Source organism: Chrysochloris asiatica, unplaced genomic scaffold (genome assembly GCF_000296735.1).
Source record: "Chrysochloris asiatica unplaced genomic scaffold, ChrAsi1.0 scaffold00020, whole genome shotgun sequence".
Taxonomy (NCBI): Eukaryota; Metazoa; Chordata; class Mammalia; order Afrosoricida; family Chrysochloridae; genus Chrysochloris; species Chrysochloris asiatica.
The window spans coordinates 18,380,773-18,404,648 of NW_006408538.1; the positions used below are offsets into that span (position 1 = coordinate 18,380,773).

Genomic DNA, 23,876 nt, shown 5'->3' on the forward strand with positions numbered 1-23,876 from the left:
GACGTTAGGAACGAAGTCGAACCTGGATCTGGAGCCGGGTGAGGAGTGGCATCGGGAGGTTGGTGTACAGGAAAACAGAAGAGAGACCCGATCTGAGGCCTGTCTGATAAGAAGGGAGGAGTCCGGGGTGGCACCTGGGGAGAGACCCTTAACCTCATGCATCCACAACCCAGGATCAGCTATAGACTCCTTTCGCCTCCCGGCCCAGATTCCGGCTCGCGCTTCCTGCCCCCAGCTTGTTGAAGGGCGCAGGACGCTCGGTCACTAGGTTTAATGGACCAGTGTTCTCTCTGATCGTGGCCCAAGAAGCTGGCTTGATCCCTTGGTATTGGTCTCCAGCGCTCCCAGCTTCCACATTCGCAGTTCGACTACTTCCAGAGTTCTAGGAAGCCAGCCCCGCCCCCTGGGTTGTCACACTCGATGGGTTTCAAATGGAGGCGAGACTTGAGCTTGATGCTAAACGCTTGGGTGTGTTTGAACAGAAGAAGTAGGAAGGAGTTGGTTTGTTGAAAGCCTGTGCCCTACCCCAGCTTCGCTACCTCCCTTTCTCTTCCCCTCTCCGCTGAATTTGGTGAGCATCTGCCAAGCTTAGTGTCAGTGACCTGTGCAAAGTTCAGAATTTGGAAGAACAGATCTTGAGATGGTTTTGAATTAAGACAACCTTCCCAAGGAGCAATTCAGCTTTTCTATGGTTAAGATGACTTTTTCTGGCAAAGGGGAGAGGTTCATTATTCCACTACGTTAGCTCTGAGCTCTCCTGCATCTTTGGCCCCTGTTGTCTGTGGGATAGTTGAAAGAGGTAAGAGTGTTTAGATTAAATGTCACTAGACAGACCTCTTGGAAGGACCCTAGTAAAGCTCTCTCATTCATTCCTGTGTCTCTGGGCAAGACTAGTAATTCTGGAAGTGGCCTAGATACATGACAAGCCTGTTAGAAGAGCAGAAACTGTTGGGAAAGTGCCCCATGCAGCATCTCATCCATTGTGCACCGGGTTGCTATGAGTGCCTGCAACTAGTTGGTAGCTAGCAGCAACTGCTGGAAGGAAAAAATGGATGGTCTTTTGATGACATATAACTTGGCCACTTATACTATGGGCTATTGTGAATAAGGTTTTATGTCTGGCCTGCACTTTGCTCCAATCATGTACCTTGCTTTAGTTTTTAGAGGTCCTTTACATTTAGGAAATTTAATGCTTCAGTTGTAAGGTCCATACAGTCTTAATGGGGAAACTAGGAATTCAGTAGCATTTGAATTGTTACAGTTTAGCCTAAGAATGTAATTTCTCCAATTGTTACTTTAAAATTTCTTTTGAAGGGAATGGAATTACACTGATCTGTTTTTGATTTGTAGTGTGGTGTTTACAAAAGACTGACACACTATAGGGTACTTGGTGTTTGTGGAATAAAGGATACTCCAGTGAATGGAAAGCAGAGTCTTGGTTCGTTTACCTGTCATATTACAGTAGTTCATCAGCCCCAGGACTCCTTGTGTGGCTATACACTAGAAATCATAGCACTGGGGAATGGAGGCTGCTGCTGAAATTGACATTTATACCCTCTAGGTATTTACAAAGCATGGGGTTCAGAGTAACAAAATTCTTGCTCTGAGGAGGTAATCTGGATACTCGCTGGGGCATAAAATTACCAAAGTCCCATAGTGTGGGATTCCATAATGATTATACTAATCTCTTCCTGGTGAAATTGATCTCTTTTATCTTTTACTTCTTACCCTAAATGTTTGCTTTCCTTTTAGAAAAGGGATTTTGACTGATTTCTTTCTTCTCCTTCACCTAATAGGTGACACTGAATTGGGGATGCTCTCATAATGAACATCAACCAGTCAGCTCCTCCCACGCTGCCGTATGGGCAGCCCCAGCCTGCCTACCCAGGATATCATCCAGCCAGCTATGGTGGACAACCAGGGTCCACAGTCCCCCCTGCCTCCTATGGACCCTCCTACAATGGCCCAGTACCAGGATATCAGCAAACACCTCCCCCAGGTAGGTAGTTTTGAATTTCCTTTGAGCTATGGAAGGGAATCAGAAGTGTTCAATTTAGGTTGTATTGCACTAACTACACTGCCTGAAGAGTTGTGGCAAGTGAAATTGAGGAAAACGAGTCTCAGTTTTGGTCACAGAGATTCCTGTGGGTAGTCTCCCCTTCCCTGTTTTCACCATAAGATGACTGTTGCTTTTTCAAATTTAAGACACCTTTTGTTGTTAAATGCTGTCGAGTTGGTTCTGACAGACAGCGACCCAGTATAAGGTTTCCAGGGAGCAGCTGGTGAGTTTTCACTACCAACCTTGCAGTTCAAACCAACTTTGCGGTACAGTAATAATCCTACAATGCCATACCAGTACATCTCTTGGAAATATATCTTACTGATACAGTGGCAACAACTCACTTCCTGTGGGTATTACCCTGAGATGTAGCCTCATCTGAGAGCAGTGTTCAAAGCTGGAAGGATGGGTTGTAATCTCAGCTCCTCCAGAGACTGTGGCCAGGATTGAATATTCCATACTTTCCTAAGTTTTTCCCAAACTCACTTGTTCCTCTTGTATATTGAAAATGCCTTTCAATGGACAGATGGTTTTATAAATGACTGGGACATAAGGAGCTTGTTCATGGAGGAAGAGTGTAGTATATGTTTCTCTCATATTTTTTGATGTCTCTCATATCTTTCTGCTAACATTCCTTTTTCCTTTGCTTGAGCTTACTCTAGTTCTTAGATGCCCTGTAACATCAGGGCAGTAGAAGAAGACTCATCCGGTGCTACCTCAGGGTCCTTGTTTGGCTTTTGTATTGCTTCTTCAAGAAGGGCAGCTACAGATTATTCAGAAGGGCTTCTTGGAAAAATAGCTCTGGAGTTAGGGTCATTGAGGACATAGGATACACTGAAGTCTTTATGTTTTTAAGAGAGTAAATTCCTTAAAGGAATATGGGCAAAACCAGATACTAAGGAAGCATGGGTAAGATTTGGGAAATGTAGAAAATATTACTATTTTGATTGTAGCTTTGGAAAAATTATTCATGAGATAGTGAAATTAGGTCTTTTGTCATTAGAAATGGGATGGGACTTTGGCTGGACAGAGTCCACTTTTGCTCTCTGAAGTCCTGGCTTATCAAGATGGAGTTTGGCATTACCTCAAGTGGCAGCTTTGTTATTGAGAGGAAAACATAATCTTGGCTAGTAAGCATGCTCAGATTAATCATGCTCCAGGAAGCAGGACCTGTAGTGTCTATTTCTACAGGGTGCTTTGTGTGAACGTGTAAAGGATAGGATATAGGTCTGATATGAAGAGATATTTCCAGATGAGGAGGTTGGTTAAAACTGAAAATATTTTAGGGTAGGCAAAGAACAAAGGTCAGCAGCATTTCAAAAGTGATGGTGTGAAATAGCTAGTCATGTTATTCCACGAGTGCTAGTATGTCATGTGAGAAGAATGGTTAGGGGTAGTATGCCGGAAGGATGCTTTGGGTGGATGTAGCTAGAAGGGAACTCTGATGAATGGAAAGGCTTGAGTACAGCTTTTGGGAGGAAACAGATGGTAACACAAATAGAGTAGGCACAGGTCCTGACTGAGCTCTAGAGCAGTTACAGAGTCTCCAGCCTATGGTAAAGGCTGCTGGTGAGGTGGGTGAAGTGGATATGATTAGAATAAGTAGAATGTATAAAGAAAGATACATTATCTCACCCCAGCATTAACAGCAAAGCTCAGAAAACAACAAATGCTGGCAAGAGTGTGGAGAGACTGGAACCCTCCTACATTGATGGGAACATTAAATGATATATTACCAGTGTGGAAATCTGTTTGGTGCTTTCCTTAAAAATTGGAAATAAAAATATCACAGGAGCAATCAACGTGGTATATATCCTAGGAAATAGAGCCATCACAGAGTAGATATATGCACACCCATGGAGTCCTGGTGAGGTGCTATAGGAGAAGTACTAGCCTACTAACTGCAAGGTTGGAGTTCAAACCCACCAGCTGCTCCTTGGAAACCCTGTACAGGGTCACTATGAGTTGGAACCAACTCAATGGCACTTAGCAATTACAGCAATATGAAGAAGGGGACAGAATAGTTTCCCCACAGAACTGACATATGTCTAGTTTAGGATCATTAGGTTGTCTTGTGTTGTGTGGGAGGGTGATTATAGGAAGGCCCTACATTCTTGTACCTAGGCTATAGTTTCACTCCGAGTACACCTGTCTTGGACGGTAGAGGATTTCTGACTGGGCTTCCGGTACTATTGCTTGCATGTTGATGGTGTCATTTTACTACCATGCTATGGTATTGGGCCAGTGAAGGTTTGTCAACTACTGAGTAGGGTTATTCTAACTATGTATTCTAGACGAGGGGAAATAACCACAGGATGAGTTCGGGGACCCATTGTATTCACTGTGAGATGGACTTGAGATAAAACTCTTATCGATCACCTGACCTCCATAAATCTGATTGATGGACCACAGTGAGGTTTTGGGTCTCCTGGGATTAGTGTCACTTGAGAGTTGGGTCCAGTAGTCCCCAAAAAGTCTGATTGTTTTTTCTCCCCATGCATGGTCACCCTGAAAAAAAAGCCATAGATCACTTTGGGAGAAGACTGATTAACAGTATAGATTTTTGGAAGTATAGTGGGTATTTTTTTCAAAGGGACCTAGCCTCCTCTTGTTCAAGGGCTGATGAGTTTGTCACCTGGCTTGTCAGGAAATCGAGGGGCCGGGACTGTGCATTCCTGACTCAGATGGAGAAGAAAATTATTTCCCAATCACTTAGTTTTTGTCCTTTACCATCAGGTATGTCGAGAGCCCCACCTTCCTCAGGGGTACCGCCAGCCTCAACAGCACAGACCCCCGGTGGCCACGCCACGTACAGCCATTTTGGCCAGGGAGATGTGCAGAATGGGCCAAGCTCTACTGTTCAGATGCAGAGGTATGTACTTGGGTTACATTAAATTGGTCTGATGAAGCTGGAGGATTAAGAATGTGTGAGTCTGTTTCCTCGTCTCCTTTTTCGTTGCCTTGGCCATAACCATAGGTCTTTCCTGTCTATATTCTCTGTCTCCCCTGTCCCCCTACTTTCTGGGTTGAAAGTCACAGTTGCTGCTGATGTCCAGCTTGCTTCTGCTTTTTATTGACCCAGTTTAGTGTGTGGGGTTTATATGTTCTGTCTGTGAACTGGAGGTTCTTTTCCTTGACTAGGCGTACATCTTCACTGGTTGTTGTGGCTCCTGTTGAACCTACCTTAAAGGCACAACAGCAAAAGGACACCCTTGGAATATTTGTCTTTTCTGGCTTTCCCTTCTCTTTAGAGGGGTTAAGTTTAGGCAAGGCCAGGTATGAGAGGAAAGATACCCAAAGGAACACGACATCAATGATGACAACTTACATTTTCATCATTTATGGCTCAAGTAACTTTTGTCATGCACGGATGTCCATTAAAGGAGGGTAGCCATCTCTGTAGGCATGTTGTGGGTTTGATGTTTTTTTCTTATTAAGCCAATAATAAACTATAACTGTAGGTGGAGGGTGCGGTAATAGAAGAGTCACTTTCTATTGAGTGTCCAGGATTATGCATTTTGAGTAGTGAATATAAACTTGGAAAGCTCTCTCTACCCTGTGCATTAGGAAACTGTGAGAAGTAGTATAGGTAATTCACTTACTCATTTGCTCAAAAAATACTTATTTTGCACTATTGTGTGCTGACCATTTTTCTAGAGATTGGGAATAAAGCATTAAATCTGAAACTAAGTCTCTGCCTTCATGAAGTTTACAGTCTAGTCTTGGACACAAGATAGTGAGCAGACATCTATGAAACCGTGGAGATCTAAAGAATAACTGGTGACGAGGTAGAGAGCTGTTTTACGCATGCTGGTCATGGAAGCCTCAGAGAAGTGATGAAGCAAGCCAGGCAAAGATCTGAGAGAAGAGTGTCTTAGGTAGAAGGAACAGCAAGTGCAGAGGCCTGGAGGCAGAGGTTAATGTGAAGGGTGTGAGGAAAAGCAAGAAGACCAGTGTGACTAGAGCAGAGAGGAGAGGTAGAACCATAACCAGAGATCATATCACACAGTGCTTTCTTTATAAGCCATAATAAAAAGTTTAAATTGGATATTAGCAGCAGTAAAACTCTTGAGAAGCCATTGGAAAGTTTTAAGCTAGGGAGTTACATGGTTCCATTTGTTCATTCATTCTTTCATTTAATTGATTGATCAGTCTTTTCAATGTAATATAAAACACATACCAAAAAAACAAATGTTGATGTCAGGTGCTGTTGAGTTAGTTCTGACTCATAGCGACCCTATGCACAACAAAGCGAAACACTGCCTGGTCCTGTGCCATCCTCATGGGCTTCAGCCCATGGCTTAGTAAATTATAAAGTGAACTCCCTTTAACTACAACCTAGTCAAGAGTTAGAAAAAAGAAACTAGAACTAACACGTTCCCCTGTCATCTGTATTTTCTACAAACTGGCAACTGGATACAGAGAATGAATCAGACTTAGGTTCAATTTCTTTACAAGATTATGGATAGTGTGAGCCAAAACAGTAAGAGGCTCATAAATAACTTTATTGTCTGTGATATTAGCAATCAATGCTTTAATGACCACATAGGAGAGCTTACAAAGTGATTGTACTCTTAATTCTTTTGTGTCTTTTTCTTTAATTAGTTTGAATACCTTTGTAACAAAACAGGAGACAGTTTTCCTGTGTACCATTCAGATAGGAGATGTGGGGTAAATGCTTGATTCTTTACCAGTTTTTAAGGGAGTGCATTGGTCCTTTGTCACCTTCAGGTGACCAAGTCTTCTTTTCAATACTATGAATGTTTGGATTTAAATATTTGATGGGTTTCAATCCAGATTTCTAAGTGTCTTGTCTTTGACCAGTGGGAGCCTCTTCACATTGAGCCCTGATTCCTTTTGACATGAAGTAGTCTTTATGCATGATCATTTAAATTTGTACTTTCTGATTAGTTATGAGGTTGTGCAGCTTTGTAATATGATCCCTCACTATCTGTATCTCTACTTTTATTAATTGTGTATTCTAGTTTTTTGTTCACTATTTTTTCAACTGGCTTATCTTTTCTTATTAATCAGTAGGAGCTCTTCATATATTCTGGGTACTGCTTTATATGTTGTTGTTGTTGTTGTTATGTGCCATCGAGTCGGTTCCGACCCATAGCGACCCTGTATAGGGTTTCCGAGGGTGTAAATCTTTATATATTCATAACTATTTTATGTGTAAATTCCTTTTCCAGACTCATGCATTTTTTGCCATAGGCCTAAATAAAATTAGCCATTTCTCCAAGAAATCCGTAAATTTTTTAGTTTTTTATTTCAAGACTATAATTTGGGTGCTAGATATGCTCATTGCTACTATATGAGGGAGCTTCAAAAAGTTCCTGGAAAAATTCCTTTCTCATTTCATTCCTTTTTTCCATAAAGCCCCATAAATGTTAGTCTTGTTTTTTGTTTTTTTAATTGTGATTTTGATGAAAGTTTACAGAGCAAATCATTTTCCATTCAACAATTCCTATGCATATAGTTTTGTGATGTTGATTGCAATCTCACAGTGTTAACAGCACTCTTCCCACTTCCACCCTGTGTTTACCATTTCCCTTCCTCCTCCTTGCCCATCCCTTTCTACCTTCTGAGCTTGATCCCTGGGCAAATGCTGCCTTTTTGATCTCATATGGTGGATGATTCTGATGAGTACATGCCAGCCTGTTGTTGCTGCCCGTTTGGCCTGTCTGTCATTTGGTTGAAAGTTGAGTCATGGGGGTTAGTTCCTGGCTTGAACGGTGTCGAAGGGTCATAGTCTTGAGAGTTTTACTAGTGTCTGGCAGATCAATAAGCCTGACCTGTTGTATGATTATGAGTTTTGTTTAATGTTTTTCTCCCACTATGTCCAGGTCCTCCTCTTGTGATCTCTTTCAGAGTGGTAAGCATTGGCAGCTGGGCACCATCTAGTTCTTCTGGTCTCAGGATCATGGATGCTGGGATTCACATGGTCCCTTAGTCCATAGGACTGAGTGTTTCCTTGCTTTTTTTTTTTTTTTAATGTTTTATTGTGAATTGTATGATAGTTTACATGAGAGAACCTCAGTTCCATATTCATTCCATCGTATATCATTACATTGCCATGGTTCCAATCCCCTCCATGCATCCTCTTCCAACCAAAGGGCATATCCTAGAAGCCCGTGTTCTACCCTCCCCCTCCCCCCTCTTTCATCTGTATCTCTGCTTCCACACTGAGAACCATGGTTTTCTAGAATGATGAGTGGATAGGCCTCTAAAGTGAACACTAACACTAACACTAATAAAGAACATGCTCCTCAGAACAATCAACAGTATGAGACCCAAAATACATTTCAGAAAGCAGGAAAGATGAATGAACAGAAACAGGGACTCAAGGGAGGACGTGGGAAGAGTGCTGTTACATTGGAGGAATTGAACTGTTGAATGGGAAACAAATTTGCTCTTTAAACTTTTACCCAAGGACCCCCAATAAAATGTTCAAAGAGAGATAAAGAGGTTGATGAAATTAGAATATTGGAATACACCACAACATCCATTTTATTCCTTATATACGTATAGCAGTCTCAGTACAGTACTACCACTTTCCCAGTGTGATAACTGAAAACATTTAAAAAAGTTATTTGCATGTGTTTTCCTCATTCTCTCATAATTAAAGATACATATTTAATAAGAGAGATCACTTGGTTGATTGACGAGTAGAAGTAGGGAATCCTGTTAGGAGGCTGCTGAAGTAGTTCAGGTCAGAGATGATCTTGATTTGGTTTAGGATGGTAGTAGTAGAGATGAGAAGTAGTCCGATTCGGGATATATTTTTGAGCGTAGTGTTAATAGAATTAGGTGTGAGTGAAGAGAAAAAGTGGAATTAAGTATCTCTTGACACTGTAGGATAAGCAATAGACTGCTAACCACAGTGTTGGCAGTTGAAAACCACCAACTGCTTTTGGAATCCCTGTACAGAGTTGCTATGAGTCAGAGCTAACCTGACAGCATTAACAACAACAACTTTACCTCTTGGCTTAAGCAACTGGGTAAATGGTGGTGCTGTTTACTGAGTATGGAATACTTAAGATGGAGATTTTGGAGGTGAAATGAAGAGTTTGATTATAGGTATAAGAGCTCTAGTAGCTATCCAAGATGCTTAGTTGTTGTTGTTGTTGTTGTTAAGTGCCATGGAGTTGTTTTCGGCTCTTAGAGACCCTTTGTAGAATTAACGAGCAGCTGGTGGGTTTGAACTGTTGGTCTTGTGGTTTAAAGCGACTTCGCAGTCCAGTGCCAAACCAGGACTCCTTGAGATGTTGAGTAGGTAGTTGGATATACAGATTTGTAGCTCAGAGATGATTCTTTCAGAACTGGAGATGTACATTTAGGAGCATAGAGATCTTTACTGAAAGCCATGAGCTGGATGAAATCACCAGAAGAGTGAACGTTGATGGTAAAGAAGAGTTTGGTGCTCCGAAAGCAGAGTTGGCCATTGGATTTGGCAAGGTCGACATCACTAACAAATCCATAGTTTCAGTGTTTGGATGCTGTGGATGACAAAAAATGCAAAGCCCATCCAAGAGCTTGGAGAGATAAAGCTCATGATCTAATAGAGAATAATGCTAAGAGTGTCATGCCAAAAAAATACCAGTTGAAAGAAGGAATGAAAAATATTACAGTGTGTGGTTATTAGAGCTGAGACAAATGCAGTAAAGTACCATATATTTTGTTAAAGACAAAACCCAGCAGGAAGGACAAATCAGAAGTTTCAGCTTAATATCAACAACTGTTGTGAACAATTTGATTCACTTCTGAAATCCATCCCAGGAGCTTGTCATGTCCTAAGTTGTAGGTTGTTCAACAAGTTGTAGTAATACCACCATGGGACACCAATGTTGTTGTTGTTAAGTACAGTGGAGTCAGTTCTGACTCATAGTGAACCTGCACAGGATTTCCAAGGCTGTAAATCTTTACGAGAGCAGAAAGCCTTATCTTTCTCCCGCGAATGACTGGTAGTTTCAAACTGCCGACCTTGAGGTTCGCAGCCCGAGTCGTAACTACTATGCTACCAGAGATCCTTAGGACACCATTGTTGTTGTATGTAAATAGTATGCAATGATTTTGCATCATATTTGAGTGTATTTCTCATACTATAGACGGTCCACTGTAGCAATCCAGGAACAAAGCTTTGGTAGATAGCCCCAGCAGGAAGGTTACCAGGTTTGTCCTTATCTGGTAGAGTTAGATGGAATCCTGGTGTAGCACTGTGGGACAAAGATCAGGACTGCAAAGTTGGTTTGAATCACAAGGTCAGCTGTTCAAATTGACAGCTGTTCTTTGGAAACCCTATACTGGGTTGCTAAGGAGCTCTAGTAGCGTAGTGGTTACAAATTGGGTTGCAAACCTTAAGGTCAGCAGTTCAAAACTACCAGCCACTCCGCAGGAGAAAGATGAGGCTTTCTGCTCCAATAAAGATTTATAGCCTCGTAAACCCTATGCAGGGTCATTGTGGGTCGGAATCGACTCCACGGTACTTAACAACAACAACATAACGGGTTGCTGTGAGTTGGAACTGACTTGATGGCATTTAACAACACCAGTAGCGTTAGATACAGTAATTTCTCACATTGGTACAGAATACCACACTTAGCCGACCTGCTCCTCTGAGCTTGTAGATTTTTTCTGACACTTTTCCTAGGACAAATACTTTGGTTTAAAAGTGAAACAGTCAAACTGCATATGATTGCTTCACTTCTATTAAGTGCCTGTTCCATGTATGCTGTGTGCATTTTCCCTTCAACTCCTCTAGGATTTCAGCTTAAAAACTGAAGTAGTTTGTCAACAAACTACTTGAGGATCGAGGCCAAAAAAATCCCCACTGTTGCCATCAGGTGATTCTGGGTTATCGTGAACCTTGTAAGACAGAGTAGTACTGCTTCCTAGGGTTTCCAAGGCTGTAATCTTCATGGAAGGAGCTCCGGCAGCATAGTGGCTATACAAGTTGGGCTGCTAACCTCAAGGTCAGCAGTCCGAAATACCAGCTGGTCCATGGGAGAAAGATGAGCCTTTCTGCTCCCGTAAAGATTTGCAGCCTTGGAAACCCTGTGCAGGGTCGCTGAGTCAGAATCGACTCCCAAGGCACATAACCAACCAAGCTTTTTAGAAGCAGACCGTCACATCTCTTTCCCAGGAAGTGGCTGCTGGGTTCAGTCTGCCAACTTCTTGATTAGCAACTGAGCACCTAACCACTGCACCACCAAAATTGATCATTTATCTAGTAGAGTAAATACTGTTTGATTCAAGGGTGCTTGGCATGTTTTTAGAGTAAAAATAATATTTGCCTTGAATAATCAAAGTGTAGATAATCAAGAATTTTATTTACCCACAAATATACAAATGTATGAAGCCATAACAGAGTCTAGAATGGGAATTCAAGATAAAACATTAAGGCATCTTGAAGATATAGCACTCCTGCCAACTTTTCAGGTGCCCTGGCCCAGTAGTCACCTTTGCTTTCCTTCTCTTCACAGGCACCCTGGTCCTCAGCCATTTGGGCCAGCCCCGTTGGCCCCTGTGGTCAGCCAGCCAACTGTGCTTCAACCCTATGGTCCTCCCCCGACGAGTACACAGGTGACCACTCAGCTGGCAGGAATGCAGATCAGTGGTGCTGCGGCCCCAGCTCCTCCCCAGACAGGACTGGACTATGGTGAGTACTGACCACGGGAATGTTATGGTCCCCTTTTTTTTCAGAGGCATTAGGGTCTGGGGGATACACCTGAATCCCTTTTATTTCCTGTGCCTCAGAGCTCCGGAGAATGGGATAGTCAAGTGCCCCTCTGTATGGAAGGGGAAGTGATTTACAGAACCAAGAGGCAGAGTGACTGGGATTCTGTCTCTGTCTCTTCTACTTCTCAGGCCCACCAACATCAGGAAGTTTCCCTAACTCTGGTCTGTACGGCTCCTATCCTCAGGGCCAGGCTCCTCCCCTTAACCTGGCCCAGGGTCATCCTGGGACTCAGCCTTCCCAGCGGTCTGCCCCACCTCAGGCTTCCAGCTTCACATCTCCAGCTTCAGGAGGTCCTCGGATGCCTTCAATGACTGGTCCCCTCCTGCCTGGTCAAGGTTTTGGGGGGCCCCCTGTGAGCCAGCCCAACCATGTGTCTTCAACTCCTCCTCAAGCTCTGCCTCCTGGCACCCAGATGACTGGGCCCCCAGGACCACCACCATCAGTGCACCCCTCCCAGGCAGGCTATCAGCTGCAACAAAATGGTGAGTCTTTCCCAGGGTTTGTTCAGCTAGGAGCCAGAGGGTACAGTTACTCCTATGTTGTTTGTTTTTTAGAATTACTTGCTAAGTGGTAAACGAGACTGATAGCTTCAGGGTATTGTTACTCTTGGGATATGGATTTAATAAAGCTTCAGAGATTGTGGCCTTTCTCTGAACTGGCTTCACTGAGGTACAGGAGTTGAGTCATTTCCCTGAGGCCTTAAGAGGGGACAGGGAAAGGATTTTGAATTCATCAACCTGTGCCCTTGTCACTCAGGTTCCTTTGGACCAGTTCGAGGCCCTCAGCCCAACTATGGAAGTCCCTACCCTGGAGCACCCACCTTTGGCAGTCAGCCCGGGCCTCCCCAGTCCTTGCCTCCTAAGCGTCTGGATCCTGATGCCATCCCAAGCCCTGTAAGTAGATACTTCAGTGGTTCTGGGGAAGGGGTTTGTGTCTGTCAGATGAACAGTCCACCCACATGAGACGTTTGCTTAGCACTTGCTGATTATTTTCTCTTTTCATTCATCTTCTTATAGGCATAGAACCTAAATGTAATTGTTGACTCTTTGAACTGAAGTCTTTTGGAAACTGCTTTACTCCATAGCTGGGCAGGGAAGGAAGGGAAGCCAAGAGCGATCACCATTGTCAGGGCTCGGGGTTAAATGCTGTATTCTGTCACTATTGGACACATCATGGTAACCTCTGCCCTCCTAGGTAGTGGTGGATCCAGGTCTTGTCCCTCCTGGACCTAATAGGATAGCATTCTTCCTAATGAAGAAAGCAGGCAGAAATTCTCTTCTATAAGGAGTTAAGAAAAGGAACCTCACTAGTTTATCTCTGCCCCTCCTTGAGCTGTATTTCAGGAGGTAGTCCCCATAACTTTTGGTTGCTACCCTCCTGCTGTGTGGATGAGGAAGTGATTTACAGTTTGCGGGCAGTGTGTGTGTAAAAGCCCTGTGGGGAAGCTCCTTCTCCCAGAAAGAAGGTGAAGCTCACTCTTAAAACCATCAGAGTCCTTAGATACTCCTTATCCTACTCAGAGTAGAGGTGGGGCTATACTCCTAAGTGGTGGTGGTGGTGGTGGTAAGTGCCCTTGAGTCAGGTTCTGACTCATAGTGATCCTGTATAGGGTTTCCGAGGAGTGGCTGGTGGGTTTAAACCACCAGCCTTGCGGTTAGCTTATGGTTAGCAGTCCAGTGTTTATCCTGTAGCACTATACCAGGTACTCCTAAGTGGGGATTACTGTGTAGTTTTGTCTGCAACATTTGTTATGTCAGTTGCTTCACCATGCTTAGCCATTGTCATATTCCATTCTGTTCTCTTCCCTCTTCCTATGGGGATCTACCATGGGAAGGCAGCCTGCCTTCCTTTCCTTTTCCTTCAGTGAGGAGAATCTGGTTAGAAGTGAGAGGAGGCCTCTTTCAGCAGAGGGTGGGAAATTGGACCTTTTAAAGGGAACATCCTTTACTGTCTCTATAAGACTTTTCCATTTCAGCCACTTTCTATATAATCCCTGCTTGTTTCCTGTTTGCTCTCTTTCCTTATCTTTCTACATCCTCGTCTGAGCCATCAAAGCCTCTGTGCTGGGCCATAAAAACTTGGAGTTTCAGATGTAGAGGGGCCTGTCAGCAGTTTGAGCTGGGCTCTAGCTGTTCTTGTCTAATCCATCAGGGCCGAGAGAAGTAACATCTGCTTCTTGTTCTTTTGTCTCCCTCCCTGTATTCCCTGCTGCCTTTATATTAAAACACTAAAAGCAACTCAATGAGCTGCCTCCTCAGCAGAAAACCAGGCACAGAATAGATCCTGATGCCATTCCTAGTCCCGTAAGTGCAGGGGGTGGGTGTGTGTGTGTGCGTGCGTGCGTGCGTTGTGTCATCCCTGTGGTAGTGGTCATCCATGCATGCCTGTAACCTCATCTCTACCTCATCTGCCATGTCCATCCTTCTCCATCCTCTTTCCTTTGCCCTTCTGGACACATGCTTTTACAAGCTAGGAGGATGCGCATGTCTCAAGCCACCGTGTAATGAAGAGGTAGCATGCTGTCGGCAGTGGTTGAAGTATGGGGTGGTAGAACACCAAGTTCTAAAGGCAGGGGCAGCATGTCAAACTTTGGTTTTGGTGACTCTGGCTCTTCCAGAAGCCTGCAAGTGACTTGTGATGGAATAGGACAAAGTTGAACAATTATAGCCTTCCACTTTGGGTTTGATTTGCCCAGTTTGTTGTAAAAACATTTGGGTAAACAGCTACTAATGAACATGTTTCATGGTACCCCAGATGGGCATTTCCTACAGGAGAAGGGACGGCTAGTTTGGGAAAATGTGCGCCACTTTTTTGACTCTGTATTTCTAAGTTTCAACCCTTTCTGCTATGAGATATGGAGTATTCTCCCTTTACTTTCTCTGGTTTGACTAAACCCATCTAGAAGTAAGTAACTGACCCAAAGTCACCAGCCTGTACAAGGGTTTGCATACCATCTTTACAAATACTTTTTTCTTTCCTTCACTGGGTATGTCAAGATTTATCTTCACTGAGGATTTGAGCTATAAGGATTGGGTACTTACCCTTTCCTTACATGCACACACACAGATGCTTACCTGAAAGTAAGGCAGCATCTTCTTCACCTGATTTGTTCATTTCTGGCTTTTTTTAATCCTCTCCTCACCTTTTCTCCCTTATACTTCCATTGAGTGTAGAGTTGTTCCTGGTGAATTCATTTTTACATGGTTACTGTTGTCTGTTTTCTTGCACTGGCTCAGAATGTGTCTTTGGAAGAAGAGGGGGAGGAGAATGGAACATGCTCAGGTTTGAAAGTTTGTGATTAGAGCTGGAGCTGTCCTGGAGTGGGGGGCAATGAGAAGGTGATCCCACTGATGGGGAGGCTGTGGGGCAGTTCATAAAGCCGTCCATCCTGCCCAGCATTTGACCATTGGTTCTCAAGTGGAAGATTAGCCTGGTAGCATTTGATATGGTCTCCGAGAGGAAAATGGGCCTGGTGCATGAGGTGTCCCTTGGCAAATTATTAGTCTCTGTGCTGCAGCTCCAGTCTGTCTTTCTTCTGGGACCATGCACTTCCTTTTCTTCTGTCACCTCACTTACTTCACTTTTTTCCCTACAGATTCAGGTCATTGAGGATGACCGAAACAATCGGGGTTCAGAGCCATTTGTTACTGACGTACGGGGTCAGGTGCCACCTTTAGTCACCACCAACTTTCTGGTGAAAGACCAAGGTAAGAAGGGCACCTGCTTCTACTATGGAGACTTTTACAACAAGATTATCAGCTTGTCAATGATTTTAGTCAGTCTTCAACCAGAGACTAGTTCTCCATAGGTCTCCAGCATTTGTGCGAGTGATAGAGTGGGTCAGCAGTGGAGGGCTAGTGTCTATAGAGGATTCTGTCATCTGACTCAGGTCTTCTACCTTCTCCTTCAGGGAATGCAAGTCCCCGATATATCCGATGCACATCCTATAATATCCCTTGCACATCTGATGTAGCTAAGCAGGCTCAGGTGCCCCTGGCAGCTGTCATCAAGCCTCTGGCAAGGCTGCCCCCAGAAGAGGTAAGTCTGGGAAGGGCTAGAATATGCTAGAAGGGAAGGAAGGAGAGGGAATAAAGTAAGACTTCTTTCAGGATGTGATTCTGGCTGTCACAGTGGAAGACATCTTAGGTAGGCAGGAAGGGAGAGTATCTTCAGTAGTTTTATGTCCCAGGGCATTTCATCTCTAGAGGAAATAATCAAACGATATAAAACAGAGATGAACGCAAAAGCCAGAGGAATTGCTGGGTGGAAGGAAGCAGGGGCCAAACTAGGGGAGGAGGCAGTTAGTGTGTAGGAGCTTCTCATAGCATGATCATCAATCTCTGGATGATTAGAAATAAACTCTCTTTTTTTCTTATATGGTACCCCAGGCGGGTTATGGAGGTTAGAATACCATATAAGAAAAAAACAAAAACCCAAAGATGAGAATCTAGTAGTCCCCTTTTCATCTCACCCCAGTACCTAAAATCGGCATGAAAAGAGAACTAGGCTATAGGTCCTGTTCATACCTAGCTTGTCCAACTTCACATGGGCCTCTTTGTAATAGAAAGTTCAAGGTTCACATTGCATCCTGCTTTGTTCTCTTTCGCTTTGTATTTTCTCTCACTGGATCTCAGTGGGGACGGTTGGACACTTGGCTACTTATCTACCTGGGGCATCAGTAGGTACCACAGAAACCCATGGATGAGGGAAGACAATTGGTTAGCATAGGAAGCAGGAGGTCAAATCCCTAGGGCAAGAGTGCAGGGAAGGGAAAAACAGCAATGAAGCTGCAAGCTAAACCCTACAGCGTTCAATAGACTCCTGTGAACCTGGGTGGAGACCTGGTCGGCCAGCAGTGTGGCAAGACCTGGGGACTCCTGGGCCCAGAGTCATTGACATAGCCACAGAGGACTAGAGTGGAGAGTGAAGTATCCAGCTGAAAAGGAGAGAGGGCACATGCGTATGTACACCCACAGTTGCAGATAATACCCACTTGACCTGGCTTCAATGGTTGGATGAACAGAGCTCAACTAGAAGAAGAAAGAAGAGGAAAAAAATTGTAATCTGATACAATTTGATGAATTTGACCTACACCTGTGGATGCAGTAGCTCAAAGAGGGAACAAATTTTTACAGCAAGGATCATTCCCACCCCGTCCCTACACAGAGTAGACAGGGATGGGCAACTTGGACATTGGCTACCCAAAATGGGGGAGAGGGGCTACAAAGGCAAGAAGTGACTGGCTTACAAGCTTTCAAGAGGGAGCCTAGATCCAGAGGGCGCAGAGGAAGGTAGACTCTCCACTGAGTAGTATCCAATCTGAGCGAGCCTGATGACAGCAGATGAGGATAGGTCTCTTGTGACACAATAGTGAATAATTGTTAGCAGGACTGACTGTGAGGGTTGGAAATTAAAAAGGTAGACGCTTTGTAGCAAAATGAGAGGAATGATTGACTTTGCAGTCTAGTAGCGGAGGTCCCTGGGACCATCAAGGGAAAAGAGCAGAGTGCAGAACCCTACCTAGAGAAGCAGTGATGCCAGAATTGGAGGCAGAGAAGATGACGTGGAGAGATGGAGCGGCCGGGGACTCTAGACCCAGAGAGGGAGAGGGGCTGTGTGTGGACGACTAGGGGGCAGGCTTGCAGGGTTAGTTGGTTGATGATGCATGGAGGGAATTGTAACCATGGCAGTAAAACGATGTAAGATAGGATGAATGTAAAGCTAATGTTCTCCCTTGTAAACTAACACATAATTCACAATAAAACAACAACAACAACAAAAAGAGTACAGGGAATCAGAGATAGGGCCTGAAATAAGAATCTTAGTCATCTTTGGCTTTTACATCATATGTCCATGGCAGCCCCTGCAGTGGTATGGTCAGTTTCATAGTTCCTCCTTTAAGTAGAATTGCAGTTTGTGTAGGGGTTAGGAAGAGGGAGTTACAGAATTTGGACTCTTAGGGACATTTTCCTGGGACCAGTGCCCTCCTGTCCCCTCTGCCATGGCACTCTCTAAGGCAAAATATCTGAGCCCCTTTCTCTGCAGGCTGTTTGTCCTTATCTTTTGCCATGTGTTTGAGTCCACCATAGCTTTCTCTTCATGTTTGAGCCCCTCTCTTTGCTTCGTAGGCTTCACCATATGTTGTGGACCATGGCGAGTCAGGCCCTTTGCGCTGCAACCGCTGCAAAGCGTACATGTGCCCCTTTATGCAGTTCATCGAGGGAGGGAGACGTTTCCAGTGCTGCTTCTGCAGCTGTATCAATGATGGTATGTTCAAGGAGGCTGGGGTTCAATAGGTGAGGGGAGGCCTTTAATATAGCTGCACTGTTCTCTTTTGAGTTAGATAGGTAAGGGTCCATTTTTCAGGAGTTGGGGAAGTAGGACACATGTGGGAAGTGGAGGCAATAGAGTGAGCTCAGCCAGGGTCAGACTTAACTGAGATTGAGAGTGGACCTTTGAGTAACACACTGCTATACTCCCCACAGTACCCCCCCAGTATTTCCAACACCTGGATCATACCGGCAGACGTGTGGATGCTTATGACCGTCCCGAGCTGTCTCTGGGCTCTTATGAATTCCTGGCCACTGTAGATTACTGCAAGGTGAGGGAAGGCAGAGTGGGGAGGAGGAGTGGATGGAGGTGAATGAGACAGCTAAAAATTGCTGTTATCATTTCCCTCCCTTCACCCCTTTGGTGCTGATTTCTTTCCTGTCAGCTGATATCCTTGCCAATACCCCTCTCCCACCCAACATTTTTTTCTTGTGCAGAATAACAAGTTCCCCAGCCCACCCGCCTTCATTTTCATGATTGACGTCTCCTATAATGCCATCAGGAGCGGTCTTGTTAGGCTCCTCTGTGAGGAGCTCAAGTCACTGTTAGACTTTCTACCTAGGTGAGAATCCTGGAGCCTGAGATACTGCCTCGGAATCACGATGGGGTGTTTGGCTTTACTAAGAAGTTGGAACCTGACGTTATAACATTGGTTGGTTGGTTGGTTGGTTATGTATGTGCCATGGAGTCAGTTCCAACTCATAGCAACCTTGTATAGGGTTTCTGAGGTTGTAAATCTTTACGGGAACAGAAAATCTCATCTTTCTCCACCAGAACAGTTGGTAGTTATGAACTGCCGACCTTGAGGTTAGCAACCTGATTCATAACCAGTACGCTACCAGAGCTCTTTTATAACACTGGGGGTACTGGAAAAAGTGGCAAGACTGGGTAACTCTGTCACCTTTACAGGGAGGGCGGAGCAGAAGAATCTGCAATCCGTGTTGGGTTTGTCACCTATAATAAGGTGCTCCACTTCTACAATGTGAAGAGCTCACTGGCCCAGCCACAGATGATGGTTGTATCTGATGTGGCTGACATGTTTGTGCCACTGCTAGATGGCTTTCTGGTCAATGTCAGTGAGTCCCGGACAGTCATTACCAGGTAAGAGCTGGGGTAAAGAGGAGGTGGTGTGGGTACAACCATAGGAGGCTAAGGAGGTGAAGACAGGGTCGACAGGAGCTGAGGTGTGGGAGTTTTCAGTTAGGGTCAAGCAACTAACTCTTCAGGGAATTGAAAAGTGAGGGATCTGGACAGGAATTCTGATTGCCTCCCAATACGTATCTCTTCAGTTTATTGGATCAGATTCCAGAAATGTTTGCAGACACAAGGGAGACTGAGACAGTATTTGCTCCAGTTATCCAGGCTGGAATGGAGGCTCTGAAGGTAAGGCTGGAGTCGCCTGTGGTCTCGCTTCCCTCAGACCACCTTTCACACTGGGATACAGGCCCCATTTCTCCAGTGAGTCAGTCTTGTGACATAGTTGGCTCTGGATAAATTAAGAGGGAAAAGATGGATGAATAAGGGAATCAAGGAAAGCACAGGCTCCCTGCTGGCCTAGTCCTTGACTGTTAACTGAAAGGTTGGTGGTTTGAACCCACCCAGCACCTCCTCAAGAGAAAGATGTGGCAGTCTGCTTCCATAAAGATTACATTACATCCTTGGAAATTCTGTGGGGCAATGTGACTCTGTCTTGTAGGAATCAGTTCAACAGTAATGGGTTGGGTCAAAGGAAAGAATGACCAAGTAGTTGCCTATCATTTCTAGGCCGCAGAATGTGCAGGGAAGCTGTTTCTGTTCCACACGTCCCTGCCCATTGCAGAGGCACCAGGAAAACTGAAGAACAGGGACGACAGGAAGTTGATCAACACAGACAAAGAGAAGGTATGAGATTGGAAAAGGAGGACAGAGCCATTGGAGGAAGGTGATAGTTCTTCATAGACACCTTGTCATTTCACATGTCACATCTGTGACTCCCAACCTTCTTCACTGCTCCCACACCTCTCTAGCCTATCTTCTCCCCAAAGCCCTTGGTAAACCATTTGATCTTCAGGGCTGAATTCTTATAAGTGTTTGAATGTTCTGTATTATATTCTGTTGACCCTCCTCATGTCTGCTGGTTTCATATCCACAGATTTTGGGAAAAAGCACTTAAGTGTGTAAAGCAATCCCTCAAAGGTTTGGAGGGAACTTAAAATGCTGTTTACATAGCATTTGTATTAGGTATTATTAAAGTATGTTGTTAAGTACCGTGGAGTCAGTTCCGACTCATAATGACTCTGCACAGTGTTTCCGAGGCTGCAAATCTTTACAGGAGCAGAAAGCCTCATCTTTATCTCGCGGAACAACTGGTAGTTTTGAACTGCTGACCTTGAGGTTCACAGCCCGATTTGTAACTACTACGCTACCAGAGCTCCTTATTAAAGTATAGACGTCATTTAAAGTATATGGAAGGATATGCATAGGTTACATGCAAATACTATGTCATTTTATATAAGGGATTTGAACATCTGTGGATGTTGGTATGGGGGGGAGGGGGGGTGTCAGTAACCAGTACCCCTCAGGTCCTGAGGGACAATGGTATTTTCAGATAGAGTGAAGCTAAGATTTTTGAACATTTTCTCCTGTTTCTCTAAGACCCTGTTCCAGGCTCAGACTGGTGCCTATCAGACCTTAGCCAAAGAGTGTGTGGCCCAAGGCTGCTGTGTGGCCCTTTTCCTCTTCCCTAATCAGTATGTGGATGTGGCCACGCTCTCTGTGGTGCCCCAGCTCACTGGTGGTTCTGTCTACAAGTATGCTTGCTTTCAGGTATGGCATGGGACTCTGGGTGGCAGGTGGCAACAGAGCTGGCAATGCCTACATATGTGGAGTGGCCCCGAGGAATAGTCTCTGAGGAGAAGACTACATCATATGAATCAGAGAACCTTGAGAGTGTAGTGGTTAAGAGCATAGGACTTGGAATCCCTCCTGGTTGATATTCTAGCAGTATGGTGTTGTTTCTAATTTTCTAGTGATAAGACCTAGAAAAATTACTGCATTCTCTCTTTGATTTCTGTATCTGTAAAGTGAAGTGTGAATACCATTTAATAGGAGTAGCCATCAGAATTCAGTAAGATACTGTAAAGCACTCAGTGTGATACCTGCTCCTACTCAGAACGTGGAAGCTGTCGTCAACATTATCACCTTCAGTGTTTCTGTCATTACCACCGAGCAAGCTTGTAGAGGTGGTGGGGGTGCAGAGACACTGCGTCGTGATGTGACGTGACTTGACTTTGGGCCTGGGGGCCTGCAGGTGGAGAATGACCAGGAACGGTTCCTAAGTGATCTGTGTCGGGATGTGCAGAAGGTTGTTGGCTTTGATGCTGTGATGCGGGTCCGGACAAGCACTGGTCAGTCCTGCTTGGAGATGAGTAGTTGGGGGCTAAATCTGGGAGGGAGGCACAAGGTGCCTGTCATACCTTTAGCCTTGACCCTGTCTGTGTGGCCTCAGGTATCCGTGCTGTAGATTTCTTTGGGGCTTTCTACATGAGCAACACCACAGATGTGGAGCTGGCTGGGCTGGATGTGGACAAGACGGTGACTGTGGAGTTCAAGCATGATGACCGGCTTAATGAGGAGAGCGGAGCCCTCCTACAGGTGGCAGGCGTGCTGCAGGGCCAGGGCCAAAGTGCTGAGTGTCATTGCTGATTATAACTAGCTTCAGAGGGTGAGGGGTGGCTAGAGAGATCTGGAAGAAGAGGCTGGGGAAGGGTGGGCTCATGTGTAGATTACTCTGACAGTATAGTCGTTCAACAAAGAAGCAGTTTTTCGGAGTCTCCCCTATCTCCCTTCCCCTAGTGTGCCCTGCTCTACACCAGCTGTGCAGGGCAGCGTCGGCTCCGCATCCACAATCTGGCCCTGAACTGCTGCACCCAGCTGGCTGACCTGTATAGAAACTGTGAGACTGACACACTCATCAACTACATGGCCAAGTTTGGTGAGGGAGAGACAGACTGGGATTGGGTTGAGTCAACAATTCAGCATTCCTGAGTAGGTGTGGGAAGCTTACCAGTGCCATCTCCCCTTTCCATGCAGCATACCGGGGAGTGCTGAACAGCCCTGTGAAAACTGTTCGGGACACACTCATCACCCAGTGTGCCCAGATTCTGGCCTGTTACCGAAAGAACTGTGCCAGCCCATCCTCTGCAGGACAGGTGGGGCGAGCTTGCTGGAGGAAGGGCTGTTGGGGCAATTTTGCATATGGGAAGGATTTCTCATAGTCGACTGTTTTTATCCATTTCTCAGTTGATCCTTCCTGAGTGCATGAAGCTCTTGCCAGTTTACCTGAACTGTGTGTTGAAGAGCGATGTCCTGCAGCCTGGAGCCGAGGTCACCACTGATGACCGTGCCTATGTCCGACAGCTGGTTACCTCCATGGATGTGGCTGAGACCAATGTCTTCTTCTACCCTCGGCTTCTCCCGTTGGTGCGATTGACAGTTGTAGTGTGAGACACTGCATGAGAAAGGGGCACCGTAGGAGGAGGAAGAGGGGATGGACATACATTCTCATACCGAGACCCCAGAAGGAGGGGTCTCTAGGAACTTTTGTTCTCTGGAGAAACATTTTTTTTTTGCTCTGGGTGGACTTGTTTTATGGTCCTTAGTAACTCTTTGCCCCATTTCTTTTGTCTAGACAAAGTCTCCCATTGAGAATACCACTGAACCGCCAGCAGTTCGAGCGTCTGAAGAGCGTCTGAGCAATGGGGATATTTATTTGCTGGAGAATGGGCTCAACCTTTTCCTCTGGGTGGGAGCAAGTGTCCAGCAGGGTGTTGTCCAGAGCCTCTTCAATGTCTCCTCCTTCAGTCATATCACAAGTGGCTTGGTAAGTGCAAGGAGTCAAAAGAGAGTATGGGTCTGGAAGGGCATGTTTTGATGTGAATGGGAGCCACTAAAACCAGCCTGTTAGTCCATGTACATATCAGTGAATTAACCTAGAGAACACTTAGAGGCAAGGAGGGTGCTAAATTCCCATAGGTGACATAAATATCTGCTGCTTAAAATATCTGCTGCCTCATCTTAACCAGACTCTAGAGTACCTTACTCAAGGGTAAGTGACTTTTATATTCCAGAGTGTTCTGCCAGTTCTGGATAATCCACTGTCCAAGAAGGTGCGAGGCCTCATTGATAGCTTGCGGGCGCAGAGATCACGATACATGAAGGTAACACTGGTCCTCAACCCTGGCTTTCTTGTCAGATCCTCAGCTGGAAGGGGTTGGAGGAGTGAGTGACTGGGTAATGAATGGCCCTGCCTCTGACCCCACATTCTGGCCGTAGCTGATCGTGGTGAAACAGGAAGACAAGCTGGAGATGCTGTTCAAGCACTTCCTGGTGGAAGACAAGAGCCTGAGTGGGGGAGCATCCTATGTGGACTTTCTCTGTCACATGCACAAGGAGATTCGGCAGCTGCTGAGCTAGATCAAGTGGGTAAATGGCATAGAGTCCCAGGCCAGCTTCCAGAAAGTACTCCAGACGACAGTTCCATATCTTAAAAGTCATGTAAGCTGAAGCCACTTCAGTGGGGGAAGGGGGAGGTATAAGGAGACACCTTCTTTTTGGGCTCAAGTATCCTACCACTCTGTCATGTCCTGCTGCTAGGAGGTGCCTACACCCCCTCCCTCCACTCTCCTTTTCCTGCTAATCCTGTCGTAATGAATGTAGTTTCTCAGTTAACTATATGATTCGGTGTTGGGGGTTTGGAGGTTCCCA

At 45.1% G+C, this 23,876-nt stretch overlaps 1 protein-coding gene across 2 annotated transcripts; it reads left to right on the forward strand.

Moving 5' to 3' along the window:
• On the forward strand, positions 1 to 23,717 carry SEC24C (SEC24 family member C). 2 transcript variants are annotated; one of them, XM_006835897.1, is made up of 23 exons: positions 1 to 38; positions 1,797 to 1,999; positions 11,545 to 11,720; positions 11,930 to 12,283; positions 12,558 to 12,694; positions 14,036 to 14,104; positions 15,397 to 15,508; positions 15,712 to 15,839; positions 17,930 to 18,068; positions 18,287 to 18,402; positions 18,569 to 18,693; positions 19,041 to 19,232; positions 19,421 to 19,514; positions 19,896 to 20,012; positions 20,766 to 20,936; positions 21,421 to 21,517; positions 21,619 to 21,764; positions 21,966 to 22,104; positions 22,203 to 22,321; positions 22,413 to 22,592; positions 22,801 to 22,992; positions 23,240 to 23,329; positions 23,445 to 23,717. In XM_006835897.1, the coding sequence occupies exons 3-23, from the start codon at positions 11,666 to 11,668 to the stop codon at positions 23,583 to 23,585; spliced, it is 2,913 nt and encodes a 970-aa protein (XP_006835960.1). In that variant the 5' UTR covers positions 1 to 38; positions 1,797 to 1,999; positions 11,545 to 11,665; the 3' UTR covers positions 23,586 to 23,717. The 2 variants fall into 2 exon arrangements, with proteins under 2 accessions (XP_006835960.1, XP_006835959.1); XM_006835896.1 differs by lacking the exons at positions 1 to 38; positions 14,036 to 14,104 and adding an exon at positions 4,796 to 4,931 and having other exon boundaries at positions 1,825 to 1,999; positions 23,445 to 23,585.
• The last annotated feature ends 159 nt before the right edge of the window (positions 23,718 to 23,876 follow it).

Bases quoted from the DNA above. Each gene is read 5' to 3' on its own strand.
- SEC24C (XM_006835896.1), top strand. From the start codon at position 1,825: ATGAACATCAACCAGTCAGCTCCTCCCACGCTGCCGTATGGGCAGCCC. The intron at 12,284-12,557 runs GTGAGTCTTTCC...CTTGTCACTCAG, and splicing joins CTATCAGCTGCAACAAAATG to GTTCCTTTGGACCAGTTCGA. The intron at 15,509-15,711 runs GTAAGAAGGGCA...CTTCTCCTTCAG, and splicing joins CTTTCTGGTGAAAGACCAAG to GGAATGCAAGTCCCCGATAT.